Source organism: Panthera tigris, chromosome B2 (assembly GCF_018350195.1).
Source record: "Panthera tigris isolate Pti1 chromosome B2, P.tigris_Pti1_mat1.1, whole genome shotgun sequence".
Classification (NCBI taxonomy): domain Eukaryota; kingdom Metazoa; phylum Chordata; class Mammalia; order Carnivora; family Felidae; genus Panthera; species Panthera tigris.
This window is the reverse complement of record NC_056664.1, coordinates 140,657,033-140,674,814: the sequence shown is the minus strand read 5'-3', so window position 1 is coordinate 140,674,814 and position 17,782 is coordinate 140,657,033. Positions and strand designations below refer to the sequence as shown.

Here is a 17,782-nt window from a genome sequence, read left to right as displayed (position 1 = left end):
ACAGATGTCATCATTCTTGTCCCTTTGCAAAGCAGTCTGACCAGTGTTTGCTGGGGGCCCAACCCAGGCCCGCGTCTACAGTAGGGACGGTGTGTGTGTGTGGCATCAGGACCAGGGCCATCGTGGCCAGCCTGGTCCCTGGGAGGGGTCCACAGAGAATGGGGCAGATCAGGCATAGCCTCAAAAAAAGCTGTGATGTGCAAAGAAATGTGCATGGGGGAGAGTCAATGTCTGGGTTAGCTCCAGCCCGGCAGAAAAGCCCAGCTCCAGTACTAGAAAGAGCGCGGAAGGCAGAGTTTCTGGCTCCAGACCTTTCTTCACAAAACCGTGAACCTTCCGGGGGCTCTGTTTTCTTCATATGAATGACAATAAGAAAAACTGCTTTTGTGCCTTTGAAACAAGAATCTTAAAACGGGTGGGGTGCCTGGGTGGCTCAGTCGTTGAGTGTCCGACTTCAGCTCAGGTCATTATCTTACAGTTTGTGGGTTTGAGCCCTGGGTTGGGCTCTGTGCTGTCAGCATGGAGCCTGGAGCCTGCTTCGGATTCTGGGTCTCCCTCTCTCTTAGTCCCTCCCCCACTTGTGCTCTCTCTCTCTCTCAAAAAAATAAATAAACATTAAAAAAAAAAAAAAAAGAATGAGATCTAAGCCTGTCTGAAGAAAAGGCATATACATACAATTACTCATGATGAATGTTGCAAGTGCCTTTATTTCTTATGTCGTGGCACGGTGCTTATTCAGAGACTCGGAAAATGCCAACCGTGGCCCTGACAGGAGACCACAGCCCCTCCATGGGATATACAAAGAATCCCCAATACATGACACCTGTGTTTGATACGTAGGAGATGCTCAATGGGTACTTCTTGAGTAAAGGGAACAGAAATACTAGCAAAAGCAAAAGAGGGGTAAATATTTCATGGAGAAAGATATGGGAAGAGTGTTGAGAAAAAAATAGATGGGCTGAAGGATGAGATGGAACCCTCGTTCACAAGGATGATGTCTCCTATCGGTCTAAGCGTGGGAATCAGGAGAGCATGGTCTGATCAAATGGTCTGGAAACAAACATTTTAGTTGCCCTCCAAAATACAGCATAGGTTCATAGATGCCTTCATTAGTATTTTTTTTAATTTTCTTTTTTTTAATGTATATTTATTTTTGAGAGACAGAGGGAGACATAGAATCGGAAGCAGGCTCTAGCCTCTGAGTCATCAGCACAGAGTCCAACATGGGGCTCGAACCCACGGACCACAAGACCGTGACCTGGGCCACAGTCGGATGCTTAACCAACTGAGTTACCCAGGCGCCCCAATGTCTTAAGTATTTTGATCAATGTATTAGACAAGACACTTCAAGTAAAATCACTTTTCTGGGGGCACCTCAGTGTTTCAGTCAGTTAAGTGTCTGACTCTTCCTTTTGGCTCAGGTCATGATCTCACAGTTGTGAGACTGAGCCCCATGTCTGGTTCTGCATTGACAGTGCAGAGCCTGCTTGAGATTCTCTGTGTCTCTGTGTCTCTCTCTCTCCCTCTCTCTCTCAAAATAAGTAAATAAACATAAAAAACAATACTTTTCTTTGGAGGCTGAATGAACCTGACTGTGGATATTCTGGAAACAAGCAAACTATCTGCCACACCTGCCCTGCACGTGTATTGTACACGCAGTCAGAGCTCTCCTCTCTCCCCACCCCCCACCCCCGTCCCTGTGCTGGTCAGTGTAGCCACCGAGAGCAGCCTTACTGGTAGAGAAATCATTATGACTAATGAAAAAAAATGTGAAATAAATAAGAATGACAATATTCGTTCCAAAATACAAGGAGAAATAGCTCAGTTTGATACAACCAACTGCGTTCCTATAAGACATCTCCACAGTTTTCCTGATTCAGAAGAAAGAATACTTCTTTAAGCTTTTTTCTAGAGCATCGCTAATTACTGCCATATTCTGTCCTTGGTGAAGACAGGGGCAGAAAACAATGACAATTATAAAGTCTTTTTCGGGGGACAAAGGTCCATCTCACACTCAGAAGGGAATCTCAGTAACGGTCAGGTTCAGCCTGATTCCCAGCCTTGCCTTCCCCTTTCTCCCCACAAATGCAGGCTGGCTCAGCAGGTCCTAAGATCCAGATCCAGAGGGGACAGAGCACCAACATCACCATCAGGGACTCTCCCCTGCCAGGAGGCTGCTGTGCTACCTTCACACGGTGTCCAGTCCCAGGAGCACATCCCTGCCCCAAACTCCTCAGGTTCCCCACACTTGAGGCTCTATTTTGTGACCCTCCAGGACTAGAGACTTGCCTGACACTTTTAGGTCCCTGGGGCTGCCCTGATCCCATCTGTGGCCTGCCAGATGGGATCCCTCTCTCCCTCTGCTGTTGGATTGTCCCCCTCTCCCCCTGCCCCCGCCCAATCCAGGTCATCCCACCAGGTAGCTGACCCACCTGCAACATTCAACTGTCACTAACTGTAGTGGATGCTGCCATCTGCCATAGAGATTACCCTTCCCGCCCCACCCTACTGTCTATTCTTTTTAGGACAGAAGCATTTGTTCTCCCAGCTACTGGAATGCTGGCATCTGTCAGCTTCCAGCCAAGTCCCTGTCAGGAAACCACCTGTAGCTGGAGAAAGACGTCCAGCCCAAGGTCTTGCCCCTTCCAGGGAACCCATGTCCAACTTGTAATCTACAGAACTGTCATATAATTACTGTGTGTGATTTTAAACCACTAACTATGCAGTAATCTGTTATGGCAGCAACAGAAAACTTATGCAGAGGAAAGAGAGAATGAGGAGAAAGGAAAACAATTCCATTTATTTCTACACTTTAACTCTCCCTGTTGTGCGTGATCAGGGCTTGCAATCAGGAAAGCTTGAGATCTTTTTTGAAAACACCAACCAGGGTCAAGTCTGGGTGACGGGACCAAACCCATCCAACATCCTAAAATCAAAAAGTTCGTACCCTCTTTAGAGTGGAGAGAAATATTAATCTCATGTTCTAGAGAACAGATCCATCATTTCTTATATCATTATAACCATCCATAGCCAAGAGGCAAGGGAGTTCTGTAATGAATGAATGGGACACTTTGTTGCCATTTCAACTTTTAAATAAAAAATAGAATTTTAATAATTGTCTAGCTCAGTAAAGGAATATAACTTAAAAAAATAATACCTCTTACCTTTATTTTTTTATTTGAGCCAAAGAGACAATCCTGTATACAATGTTATTCAATGTTAATCCTGACTAAATAGTAATTTAATGACAAAGAATAGAGTTCTCTAACTTTCAGTATCTATTTATCTTTAAAAGACAAGACCATACCTTTTGAAATATCTGCACAAAATATGCATATAGCTAAAGCAATAGAAACAGAAACACAAAGTCAGTATGTCTCCTAAATAGAGTATAAACACCATTTAAATGTGTGTGTTGGGACCATTCCAGAATTTAATTTGCATGGGCTGCTATCTTAAAGATGAAGCAGGAAAATTTATACCAAGCTAGTAAGTGTGAGATCTGAGTAAAGAATTTTTCTCTCTGGTCAGAAAGACAAATAAACTATATATAGCTACAGAATTTAACTTGACTTTGGCTTATATGTTCAAAAATGTACTTATCTGTCATCAAGAATGTGTGCATGGGAAATTGACGGCATTAAAAGACCTCAAAATAGTACCATTCAAGATGATAAACTGCATTGATTATATCACTTTGAGGCCCACTCGAAAGATCGGGTCACTGGGAGTCACTGGTTGTCTAGCTGCCCATCTCTGGGGCAGCATGGCTCTGCAGACATAAGGCGACCACAGGCTGTTACTGGAAAGGACTCAGTGGGTCAAAAGCATGGAGGGTAGGTAAGCCAGGTCCCCAGTCTCAATAACCCAGGGAAGAATGAGCATCCTAGTACACAACAATCTTGAAGAGGAGTCCCTACCAGGGTCACGTTTCCAAATGAACCCTCTCCAAAGTCAACAGATGGATGGCTCTACACAGAGATCTCCAAGAATACAGAGATTGTCATCTGTCACTCTTAAGAAGTTGTAAGAAAAACAGATCTTAAAAACCAGATTTCAACAGTTTTGTGTACATTTACTTTTTTCACAAAATGGGTGTGAGAGTCTATCACTACAAACATAACAAACACAACACGGAAGAAAATCTGAGAAAGGAGGCCGGGGCTGTGGTCCAGGCATGGGCTGATGAGGACCTACATCACTGAGCTCAAACCACTTTTCCAACAAAAACACTTCTACCGAGGGTTAGACCCGGGGTTTGGCACAATTGTGAATGCATTACTGAGGAGCAACTCCTTTCTCCCCTATTCGAGGACACGTCCGAATGGAAGTGGGGAGAAAAGCTAACCCTGATGCTACCATAAATTTTTAAAACTTCTCAAGCTACAGGGGTGCCTGGGTGGCTTAGTCGGTTAAGCGTCCAACTTTGGCCCCGGTCATAATCTCCTGGTTCATGGGTTCGAACTCTGCTTGGGATTCTCTCTCTCTCAAAATAAATAAATAAAAGAAAAGACCTCTCAAGTTATAGCACACTATAACTTTAGTGTTGTGAGTCACGCAGTAATTGCTGCATCCTCCAAAATAGTCTCAACACTTCATTTGAGATTTTCTGGTAGTTAAGCTTTCCAGTCTAATAAACCTCTCCAAAAGGTAATGGCTTAAAACAACAACACTTCTGTCCACAAATCTGCAATGTGGAGAGAACTAGGCAGGAATAGTTCATGCCTACTCCATGTGGCTTCCGCTGGGGTGGCTCAAAGACTCGGGGAAGTGGGGGAGTGGAATCATGTGAAGGCTCACTCGCTCACATGTCTGCACCAGGAAGACTCGAACAGCTGGGGGCTGGAAGAGCTGGGAGATCCACGGGCACCTTCCTGTGTGGTCTGGACTCTCTACGCGGCCTCTGTACTGTATGGAATCTCTGTACGATGTAGCTAGACTTCTCACATGGTATCTCGCGGCTCTGAAGGTACATGTCCTGAGACAGATGGAACTCAGGCACCAGATGAAAGCTCCACCACATTTGTGACCTCGCCTCAGAAATCACACGGCTAAACTTCCGCCATGTTCTATTCTTTAGAACCTCAGTTCTAAAGCCACTAAGGTAGACCCATATATTCAAAAGGAGAGGAACTGGGGCGCCTGGGTGGCTCGTCGGTTAAGCACCTGACTTAGGCTCAGGTCACGATCTCACAGTTTGTGACTTCAAGCACCGCGTCGGGCTCTGTGCTGACAGCTCGGAGCCTGGAGCCTGCTTCGGATTCTGTGTCTCCCTCTCTCTCTGCCCCTCTCCTGCTCATGCTCTCTCTCTCTCTCTCAAAAATAAATAAACATTGAAAAAAAAGGAGAAGAATTATAGTCCATCCTTTTTTTTACAGAAAGAGGATTAAAGATTTTATGAATGTTTGAAAACCGCCACATCACGTATGGAAACAGAGAGGAAGAATACAGCCCAAGAGACATGAAAGGAAAGGATCAGAAGAGGGTGATGGCTGAAGTCCAAGAGAAAGGGGGAAACAGGAGCACACCTGAGGCACAGTGCTGGGGACTAGGGAGGTGTTGTCTTCACTGAGAGGGGTGGATCCAGGAACAAGCAGCGCTCAATGCCTGGCCTTCTGGGCATCAGAGGACAACTGAGTGAGAGATCTCCACAGGCAAGAGTAATTCAAGACTAGAAGGCAAGCACCCTAGGCGAGGGAGAAAGAGAAGAGATGGAAGTCACAATGGAAGAAGCAAGAGTGATCACCATGATAATTCAAACTTGCTCAAGAAAGTAAGAAAGGCGGAAGGGGAATGAGCAAAGTGAATCCAGGGCAGGAAAGACACAACAGATACAATACAGGAGGGGAAAAAAAGATCAGCAGAAGACAAACATCCTAGAAGCTAAAGGAAGAAAAGTTTCAAGTAAAGAGAAAGTAGTCACAATCTCCTACACCATTAAGAGAAAAGGAAAAACAAAAGCCAAAAAGAAGGATACCAGATTTTTTCAAGGAAGTAGTCAGGAACACACACTTTGGGGACCCATTTTATTTTTACTATCTGTACAAGGGTGGCAATAATTTCTCACCTCAGCAAGTAAAACTAATGCCTCTAATAGACTTCCACGTTTTGTGTTAAAATAAGCTGTTTCTGTATTCATGAGAGGCACCTGACAAGATACCAGCCTTAGGGAGCTTAAATCCTTTCCCAAGTGAGTTAGGCAGAATTCCTCCACGGAAGGACTACCTCAAGGCAAACCACATCCAGTCCCAGAGGCCATTGGCTACACAGTTCTCTATCGGCCACCTTGCCCAGGCTGGTTGCGCTCTGATGGTTCTCAACAGCAAGGCCAGGTTCCCCTGGACTTTGAGGTCAGCAGTTTTAAAACCCAGTCTGAAGATGTATGGAAATTACTATATTCCTATTTTTAAAAATGGTATGTTCTGTCCAAATGTGCTTAAAGTGTTCTAAAATAAAAAGGTCTCATTACAGTTGAAAGAAGCTCTACCTCAAAAATCCCTAGAGGGAGACAGAGAAGCCTGTTCCGACGGCATTCTAGTTTCCAGCTGTGAAGGGCCAAGGAAGTAGAGGCAAAAATAGACCTCAATTAAGGGTAGCACAGCATCTACAGACTGGAGGAATGCAGTCCCGGGAAAAGAACACACGCACGCATGCGCGCACACACACACACACACACACGCACGAACACACACACAGCTGTCACCTTTCTCTTCATTCTGGGACTGCTCATGGCAGAGGAAGAGATTTTCTTGCTCATGTAGAGCGCTAGGCAGACTGAAGAGTCTACATGAGCTGAGAGCTGCCTGGTTCAATCATAAATCCCTTCTATCAGGACTTTCAACCAGAGCCAGCTACATGACAAGAGGTCAGTAACAGAACCTTAATTACAAGTATTCTGAGGGTTTATATCTAAGCTGGGCATGAGATCAGCCAGAGATTCCATACTCAAAGTATTAGAAGTGGGGGATAAAAAGTTAAGATTTCTTTTTAAATCAATGAAAAACTAGCATCAAATTAAACTGGCAGATGAAGATTTGTGATAAAGTATCTCACTTATCACAAGGATACAGATTTCTATAAACCTTGCTCTTAATTGTACATAACTTCAATGATCAGTTGATAGTTATGATTTATCCTTTGATAACTATTTTACCATCATATAAGAGCATCATAGATTGAATCCCATGCTAAATTCTGCCACCAGGCCTAAGCACTTGGGCCCAGATGTCATAGGCATTGCCAGGACACATTTAAGAAGAAATCAAAACCTATGAAGAGGCAGCACTGCATACTGTATCCTTTAAAATGATAGTAAATGCCAAGAATCAGCAAGAAGTCCAAAAAAGAAAGACCAGAAATAGTATGAGGAATAAATTGAGTGTATTTACACAAACCAAATATTATAGCAACAAAAACTAATTACATATATATGCAACCACATGCATAAATCTAAGAAACACAATATTAACAAAAAAATCACAAGTTGAAAGTTGTAAAAGCAATCACTCCCACCCTGACAATGAGAATGAGGCCACATTAGCTACAAAAGCAGTTTTTTAAAATATATCAGGGAGCTGAGGGTGCACAGAAGCTTAAATGTGTTGAGCCCTTCCCAAGAGAAGAAAGGCCAACAGCTGCTTCCACTCCTAGCAAAGTGGCAGGAAAAACAGGAATCCACCATAGCCAGGAGTAAGGAGGAAGCAGGTAAATTTTTAAGCAAGTTTAATGGCCAATGGATGGCCGTATGGATATGAATTCCAGGGAGCCTGAGCCACAGAGTAAGTCTGCACCACCAGCCAACTCCTTCCCATATATCTTCACCAAACACACAACAAGAGTATACCAAAGGCTGGGGGCAGGGCAGAAGAGTTGAGAGGCAACTGCCCTGGGGGTTACAGGACCTTCCCAAGAGTAGGCAGGGGTCAGAGCATAAATACTGAAAAAATCTCCCTTATGCACTTTAGGCCCTCACCATAGGCACTGCAGCAGCCCTCCAAAAGCTGAGGCTGGATAGCTGGACCGAGAGAGATGTGCTGTGGTGACGAAGGCTGGGACAGTACTAAAAGCAAAGAAAACTCGCCAGTACTCCAAAATGCTGGCATACTGGCTGAAAAACAGAAATCTTCCACAGTTGGGTAAGCTGCTGCTGGGTTGTAAAGCATAAAGAAAACTAAGAGTTTAGCCAGGGGTCAGATCTCAATTCCTGCTAAAGGGAAAGTCTCTGTCCTCAAAATATTTGAACTCAGTGACAAAATGGATCTAATGAAAGCTTCAATAAAGATCACACGCATTTCAATAACACGTTAGATTGACTCAGCCTACACACTAGTAGCCTGCTAAAAAGGCGTGCCCTTTTATATTACTGCATCCTCTATGATTCTTTTACACACAATATCTGGCATGCATCAAAAATTATGAGTCCCACAAAGAAGGGAGAAAATATAACCCACAGCCAAGAGAAGAAACAGCCAAAAGAAGCAGACACAGAGGTGATACAGCTGTTGGAATCATTAGGCACAATAACTACCAAAAAATATGTTAAAGGATTCAGTGGAAAACATGGACACGAATAGGTGGAGAATTTCAGGAAAAGACTGGAAATTAGTTTTTAAGCTATATAAAAACTATTTTTTTAATGTAGAAATGCTAAAAATAAAAAAAATAAGACATTAAAGATGGTTTAACATTAACAAGACACAGCAGAGGAAAGGATCAGGAAACCTGAAGTCAGATCAATAGGAATTATTCAAACTGAAAAACAAAAATTAAAAAAGAAAAGAGTATAAAAAAACATGGGATAAGAGACAAGAGAAATACTTGAAGAAACAATGGATGGAAAAAAATCTCTAAAACTGATGAAAGATATCAACCTACAGATCCAAGAAGTCTTAGCAAAGCCTGACCCTAAACAGAAAGAAAACTACACTTGGGCATGTCGTAGTTCAGCTGCTGAAAAAAAAGAAAAAACAAAATACAAAATCAGATGGGAAAAAACTCAGCCATTACATACCACAGGGGAATATGCTAAAAATAAAGGCTAACTTCACATTAGAAACAAAACAGGCCAGAAGACAATGGGCCAATGTCTTCAAAGTTCTGATTTAAAAAACTGTCAAACTTGGGGTGCCTGGTTGGCTCAGTCGGTTGGGTGTCTAACTTCGGCTCAGGTCTTGATCTCACAGTTCAAGCCCTGCATCAGGCTCTGTGCTGACAGCTCAGAGCTTGAAGCCTGCTTCGGATTCTGTGTTTCCCTCTCTCTCTGCCCCTCCCCCACTCACATTCTGTGACTCTCCCTCTCAAAGCTAAATAAACACTAAAAAAAAAAAAATTTTTTTTAACTGTCAAACTAGAATTCTATATCCAGTGAAAATATCTTCTCTCCCTTAAAAATGAAGGCAAAAGAAACATTTTCAGAAAAAGCAAAATCTAAGAACTTGTCACCAGCAGACCTACATCAAGAAATACGAAAAGAAATACTTTAGGCCAAAGAGAAATGATAAAGATGGAAAAAATAAACAGTACTAGAAATGGTAAATATGTAAAGATAAATATAAAACTCCACTTAAAATTACCTCCATTTTATATATGTATAAATGTATATGTTATTTTAGATTTTATAAGTGTGTATATGTTTTACTTTAAAGTATCTTTGTTTCACGTATGTATGTATGTATGTATGTATGTATGCATGCATGTATGTTTATGTTTCTTTCACATACAATTGACAGCTTTAAAGTAGTAACATTACTGGCTTTATAGCACACACAGATATATACCATATGACAATAAGATCTATAAAGTGTAAGACAAGTAAGTACAATTATAATGTATTAGGCTTCTTACATTAGTTGTGAAGTACAGTATTACTATTTGGAGGTAGACTCTAATAGGGTAAAGATGCATAGCTGAGCTCTTAAGCTACTAAAAAAATACAAAGAAATACAGCCTAAATGTGTTACAGGAAATAAAATGGAATACCAAAAATATGCAGTTTACTTATATGAAGGCTACAAGGAAGAAAAAAGAAACAAGACATATTATATAAGCATAAACAAATACCAAGATCATAAAGTTAAACACGACAATATTGGGACAAATAGCAAAATTTGAATATGGACTGTTGCAGCCACATTAAATTGACTGAAATTGATACCATTATAGTTGACTCTTAAACAAAATGGGGGTTAGGGGTGCCAACCCCACTTCACCCCATACAGTTGAAAATGGGTGTATAACTTTCAACTCCCTCAAAACTTAACTACTAATTGCCTACTATTGACCAGCAGCCTTACAGGTAACCAGTCAACTAACACATATTTTGTATGTTACATGCATTATATACTGTATTCTTACAATAAAGTAAGCTAGAGAAAAGAAAATGTTATTAAGAAAACCATAAGGAAGAGCAAATACATTTACAGGACTATACTGTGAAAAAAATTCATGTATGAGTAGACCGCACAGCTCAAACCTGTGTTGTTCAAGGGTCAATTGTACCATGTTAAGTTAAGAAAAGGTCTTTTGCTCAAGAATTAAATGCTGAGAGGGGCGCCTGGGTGGCGCAGTCGGTTAAGCGTCCGACTTCAGCTCAGGTTACGATCTCACAGTCCGTGAGTTCAAGCCCTGCATTGGGCTCTGTGCTAACAGCTCAGAGCCTGGAGCCTGCTTCGGATTCTGTGTCTCCTTCTCTCTCTGCCCCTCCCCTGCTCATGCTCTGTCTCTTTCTGTCTCAAAAATAAATAAATAAAAGTATTAAAAAAAAAGAATTAAATGCTGAACGGCTGACTCTTGATTTCAGCTCAGGTCATGATCCCAGAGTCGTGGTATTGAGCCCCATGTCTGGCTCTGCACTGAGTGTAGAGATTCTCTCCCTCTATGTCTCTGTCTCTCTCTCTCTCTCCCTCTCTGACACACATACACACAAAAGAATTAAATACCGAACAATTTGGGTATCAAAGGGCATGATGTCTGCAACTTACTGTTTAATTGTCTGGGGAGAAGGAGGGGAAAGGGCAGAGATGGAAGGGTTTTTTTACATGTACAAAAGATCTCTTTACTTTTTTATAGACATAGGAATTTTTTATTTCTATTTTTTATACAGAAAAATGAGCCAAACTAAATAATCTATTATTTGCGAATGTATACATTTAAAAACCTTGAGGAAAAAGAGGCAAGGTATTAATAATGACTAAGCTCAGGTGGTGATGACCTCAGGGAGGTGAGCAGGGAGATGGAACAGAGCTAAAACCCAGAGGGTATGAACAGATTCAAAAGCCCTGGTATCGATGTGGTTCTTGAGTTGAGTGGTGGTATTTTATTTCAACACTTGCACATATGTTACAGATGATCTTCTGCATGGATATAATATTATCTAAAGGGGAGAACTGAGCAGATAGAAGATCATCCAGTTTGTAAAAAACCAGTTTGATTTGGGACCAACATTTATATTTAGTAAAGCACTAAACAAAAGCATTAAGATGGACCCCAACACTTACCTGAACTAACTTTTTATCAGACCCAAATTCCCAGATGTAACTAAATAGAAATACCTATTGGCTACCACTGCCTTCCCTTTCCCACCAACCTCAGCTACAAAAAAAATGAATGCACTTCCTTGAAACACTTAATTTAAATTCTTTTGCTGAGACATAGTGACTCTGCCGTGAATAAATTATGTGCAACATTGCACTGCAAGAGAAAAATCTCCAGGTTATGTAGATATGGCCCATTAAGTAATTGACCATCATTACCTTATTAGGGGAACCTACAGGCGTCCTTTCTGCATAACTGGGTATCACTTCCTACTAGCTGAGAGTCAACAGTCTCCTTAAGAGTTTTATTAAATAAATTCAAGTATCAAAAGTCAAGAACCCATAAAATGTAAAATTATTCTAGGTACTAGTGGTAATTGGGTAACGGTGATATACATATATGTGTGTGTGTGTGTGTGTGTATGTGTGTATGTGTGTGTGTATGTATGTATGTATATGTGTGTATATATACATATATATGTATACATACATATATATATACGTATACGTATATATATATATGTATACATACATATATATATACGTATACGTATATATATGTATATATACATACATATATATATATATATGAGTGCTTTATTTGCTCAAAGCATTTACTTAAAAAATAAAGAAAAACTACAGAGAGGCCTTAGTTAGCCAAGGGAACATCTCGACTCTGTCACTAGTTTTCTAAATAGCTAAGAAACCTTTTATTTCCTCTGCTTCAATTAGTGTATTTGAAAAGGGCTGAGACCCAATTCTAAATTCAGAAGAATTACACCTAATAATCAAAGTTTCTAAGGCAACTGTGCTCTGTAAGGCAAGAGAAATTTTAGTGTTTACAACTTTACAAGATGAAAAACTGAAGCGTGAGGGAGTTATTTTTCAGAGTGTTTCAGTATTACCATTATTCCATAAACAACAAATATTTACTGAGAGCCTCCTATGTACCAGGTACTATTTTAGGTACCAGAGATAAAACACAACAATGAACAAGCTAACGCATTCCCTATCCTCATGGAACTTACACGCGTTGACCTTGCACACCAATGAATGGATCGGTGCCCTCGTGCCAAGAGGTCATTAATAAGGTTTTGACGCCACCTGAAATTCCTGTGAATCCCAAACTCTTGTGGATCTTGTGGGCTATAAAGTATCCTCGACAGCACCTACTTGGTTAATAGGGAATGGTCAGGGTAGCACCCTGATGGTCATCTCCTACTGTCTACTCTTAAGCCCATGGTGTTCTACGAGGCATGGCATGGCCAGCATCCAGCCAGAAAATAGGACACATTCCGTCTGTTTTCTGAGATGGTGGAAAACTTGATGCAATTCTCAACAGGGAAGTTGAGAAAATAGAGGGTCCTTATATGTTGTAATGGCAGTATCTTCTACTAAATAATAAAGGATTTCCAATCTATAAGGAAGAAATGAAAGGAGATAGCACTTTTGTTTATGGGGGACAGTCCTGTGTTCCATCTCCAAAGCAAACATCACCCCAGTTCTACAGACTACCAATCATTCCTCAATTATTTCAGAGGGGATTAGCCAGAGAAGGAAGGAGGAGAAGGAGGGCAAAGAAACAAAGGGAAGGAGGGGAGGAGAAAAGGAAGGAGAGAGGGAAATCAGAAGGGAGAAGACAACTGGTAGCTTTCAAAAAACAACTCATCAGTGGACTTCCAGTGATGACAAATTTAAGAATGCTTCCACATTCCCAAGTGTTTCAGCCCCAGAAACATCTCCAGACTGTCTGTGACCACAGCACAGAACTGGGAGACTGTCAAGTCCAAGAGCTGAGCAGGCCTCCCCTCACCTCATCTGGCTGCCTGGTTCATCTGCTTCTTTCTGTCCCTGTGATCAGTGACTAGGAGATGTCAATCGTTCAGGACCAAAGACATTTTCCAAACTTCAACTGGAAACAAAAGCAGCCTGTATGGATGTGTGTGTCAGAGAAGAAGAGACAAAGAAATGGACAAGGTTCACTGATCTTTGCAAATCGCAATTCTGGGGATGGGGGTATGAGAATGAGGATGTTGCTGTGAGTCTTAGACGAACCAGCCCCTCAATAACCGCAAGGAGCAGTGACAAGTCTGGACAGCGCTGCAACCAGCCTCCTCCCTCCCCTCTTGAATACAACTGCAAAATGCCGTCGCTCTCTAACAGTGCCTACGCTGAACACAGGATGCCCCAAAATGCAGAGCCTGACCCTCCTTGAAAATGAGTAGAGTTGCATCAGGTTGCTTCTAGTAGCTTTCTTTACTGTCTTCATGTTTCTAATGAAATCCAGTCCCTGCTTCTTGGAGGCTTCCTCTGTGCTCCTGCTCTGGTCTGGACCAGGGCAGTCCCCAGACATCTCTGCAAGACTCCCACTCTGAAGAGGCAAGAGTGAAGCCACTCCCCTGAGTCATACAAAGGTCTTGATTTATTGCAAACCACACGGGTCTGCATTTTTTTCAGCCCAATATGCTATCACTATGATCCTTGCTTATTAACCCATCTACTCCCTCCTTCAAAGGCTCTCAGAAAAGGGAGTCCTTGGGAAGCTACTTCTAAGGTCTGCTCTAATAACAGGTACCATTCACTGAGTACTTACTATGTATGAGACACTGTATTAAGTATACTTTTTTACTTAATCTTCACAACACTTTAAGGTAGAGAGTATTAATCCCATTTAACAGATTGGGAAACTGACGCTTAGAAAAGCCTAATTATTTTCTCAGGGTCATACTCCTGGTTAGAATCTTGGGATCTGTCTTCCGAAGTCCCAAGTCTTCAAGCACTATTCTATACTCGGAGAAAGTGCAGAACAGTGGGTCAGAAAAGGTTTGCAGTCAGAAACTCTTGCCTCCAGTTAGTGTATGACCCGGGGTGGTTATTTCACCTCTCAATGCCTCCGTCACTTCCCCTTCAATGTGGGAATAATCATTTGTACCCTGCCTTTTTCCCAGTGTCAGAGGCAGCATCAACACCTGTTGCTATGTTCCCATAAGTCCCTTTCTCTCAGAAGAACTTCCTTGTCATCTGTTCAAGGTTGGGAATGAGAAGCAGGGTAGGGAACAATTGCAGGAAAAAGAGGTCTGAAGCTAGGTCACGTGTCTTCAAATTTGTCCTTGCCCTTTGTAACTGCATGGGGAGACATGGACTCTAATGTTTGAACACGAATTCTACTCATGTTAAAGTTATCTAGACATGAAATTAAGCCAAATAGGCAAACACGTAGTATATATTCAATAAATAGCTAAAAGAAGGGCAGAAGGCAGGCAGGCAGTGGGCAGACGAAATTGGCATTTTCTTTTGATCTCTTTTAGGCTGTTGGCGTTTCATACCCTGTGCATGGAACTAATTGCTTCTCCGAGTCCATCAAATTAATTTGGCCAAAGTTATTTAATTTCACTTTGTCATTAGCAATGATAAAGAACTTAAAAGCAACACAGTGACAAATATTCTCAGCCAAACCATAATATTCTATGGTTTGAACAGCCCTATGATTTTCCCAACTGAGGCATCATCCTAGGATTGGCCTATTTTCTTGAAATTTCAAATTGCCTAATTGAAGTAACACTCATGAAGACCAAAACACACAGAGCTTATCTAAAAATGAAGCTACCAGTAGGAGCTAATGAAATCCCAGCACACATGTTTATTCCTACAGCCTCTGGTTAACACAATGCTGACAGCAGAGAAACATCCCTGACAACCTACTAGTGAGGACTTTGGGGAGCTCTTGGAAGAAACACACGCAGGGCTCGAGAAGCGATGGTTTGCTTAAAAGCAATGTTTGAACGAAGAAAATAAAAGACAGCAAGTATAACCAGAGGGGATCTCTAACCATTCAGTGTGGCTTTGGGTGTAGACAGAAAATGAAACATTCATCATCCTGCATGAAACACACCTGTGGCTGAGTTCACAAAATCAACCCATTTTCCCCACCCTTAAAACTGCTAAAAAAAAAAAAAAATGCCAATAGTTCAAAACTTTCACCTTAGGAACATCGTGAATACTCCAGAAGACCATCTGAAATGACAGCCACCATTAGAAGGATGGCATTTGTGTTCAACCACATGGCATCATCATTTCAGTGCCTGAATCTATTATGACTCAGACCCAGGTCTGTCAGGACCAGCGGCTCTCTGGAAAGGTTCAAGGGGAACAACAGAGGAGAAACAGAGCATTTCTCCCGCCATTCCCAAAACCTTTTCACACCTTCCCCTTCCCACCTCAAGGCCCCCAAGAGGTTCCACCCTCCTTGCAAAACTGCCCAAAAGTTAAACTTCTAGGAGAGAAATGGAGGGGCTGTGTGTGAGGACTGGGGGACGTGAGTGGCTTACCTGGGAGATCTCTGTCCTCACCTGTTCTAACTCAATCCTGCTATAACTGTTCACCACAGCACAATGTTGAGGCACAAAACGTTTCCCTCAGAGTCAGAGGGCTTTACATGAAAAGCATCACACTGTCAAGAGATCATTCATTTCTGATTGACATAGCATTTGGAACACCAAACACTGGGTACAAAACCAGAGGCCTATGAACACTCATCAGAGACAAAAAGTAAATAAACACAAAGGTTTAATTAACCCTATGCAACAGAAGAAGATGGAGACTGAACGGGTACCATGCCCCGTAATAAGCAGGATACTGGAAGCACAAAGGACTCCCAATAACTGTATTGCTTTTTTTTTAAATTGGGGATGGGGGTGTAGCTATAACTTTTATTGAGCAAAGGATACCATTAAGAATTACATAAGAAGCTGCATTGCAAATGTTGGACCCAATAAGGGCAATTGAAATTGATTCTGGAATGTGGTTAAAGTACTTTATCTAATCTATTAATAAATAAGAAAATCTTTCATTAGTTGGCAGGAGGACAGTTGCCACTGGCCAACTTGATTTTCCTGAAAACGGGGAAGACTTGCATGCACTTTTTTTCAGATAAAAGCCCTAAAGTCCCAAAGTACTGTTTCTGGAATCAGAAGTTACCATGCAGTGTCATACTTCTCCTGGACAGGCTGAAAGTCTCCTTTCACCTGTTCCCCAACGTCAGGAAGGGAGAATAAAGGGTTTGCTTGCAACATGTTTTTAATGGAAAAACTTTTTTTGAAGCAAAGAGTTTGGAAACCTCATGGTAAATCAGAAATTGTTGATCCAGGGTGACCATCTAAGGAGAATGAAAAAATGAAATTACCCTTCCAGGCCTTCGCTCTGAAACCTGAAAAAAGCCAAGATTCTGAATAGTGAAGATTTAGTAAATGAGCTGAACAAGATGCCCTATAGCTTGCGAGCAGGAAAGGAAGTCAATTCTATTTATCGCCGCCTGAGAAATCAGCCTCATCCTCCCCTCCCACAGAAAGCTACAGCTGGGCTGGCTCGCCGGTCTCCAAACTCAGTAGAGACAGAAGCAAGAATCAGTCACCTGCGCGGTGCCACCCGACCCGCGCCAGCGGCAAGGCCGGCACACCTTCCAAGTGTCCCCTCTCCCCTCTCCACTCCCAGAGCCCGCCCCAGGGCTGCACTGTCTCCGGGGATCAAAGGGCCACAGACCTTTGAGAAAAAAAGAGGGAGAAGCGGGTTTGCATTATATAACAACGTACAGCAAATAAGGCTTCTGGAAAACGAAAGTAGCGAGGGGAGGGGCAGGGGTCGGGGAGAGGCGAGGGGGAGCCGGGCGTCGCGGAGCTTTCGCCGCCACTTACTCGAAGGCGAAGAAGAGTCCGCTAGTGACCAGGATGAGGATGAGAGTCAGGTAGAAGACGCCCGTCTGCCGGGCCATCATGATCCTGCCGTTGCAGAAGAACTTGTTTCTTCCCGGGAAAACCTCCCATTTCCTCCGCGCCGCGATTTTCTTCTTCTTGTGGGGCGACTCCATGGGGGAGGAGCTGTGGGTGCTGATCTGACTGTACTCGCAGTCTTTCATGGGCCCGCCGCCGCCGGGAGGCATCCACGAGGGCAGCCGGCTGGGGGCGCACGCCCCCAGAAGCCCCCCGGCCGCGCGGGCCCCGCCGAGCCACGACCGCCGCCGGCCGCCCGGCCGCCCCCCGAGCCGCGGCGCCGCGGCCGCTACGCCGGCTCCCGGCTCGGCGACAACTTTGCCGAGGACACCCAGGTTAACCCTTGCGGGAGCCCAGCTGTCATAGCCGGGTCCCCCTCCGGGAGGGACGGTGCTGGCCCGCAGCCCGCGGCGGCGGTCCTCAGTCGCTTCCAGCCCGCGTGCGGGGGCTCCGGGGCCCCGCGGGGCGCGGGGGGCCGCCCGGCCG

The 17,782-nt window shown here is 43.1% G+C and overlaps 1 protein-coding gene across 3 annotated transcripts in view; it reads right to left on the bottom strand.

Annotated features, from left to right (window-relative positions):
- The window catches only part of LOC102972920 (palmitoyltransferase ZDHHC14), a 532,612-nt gene extending 515,127 nt beyond the window's left edge, over positions 1-17,485 (bottom strand). For all 3 annotated transcript variants that reach the window (XM_042987395.1, XM_042987404.1, XM_042987405.1), the window contains exon 1: positions 17,222-17,485. In XM_042987395.1, the coding sequence (XP_042843329.1) occupies positions 17,222-17,466 (245 nt within the window). In that variant the 5' untranslated portion in view covers positions 17,467-17,485. The remainder of the gene's footprint in view (positions 1-17,221) is intronic.
- Positions 17,486-17,782: the final 297 nt, after the last annotated feature.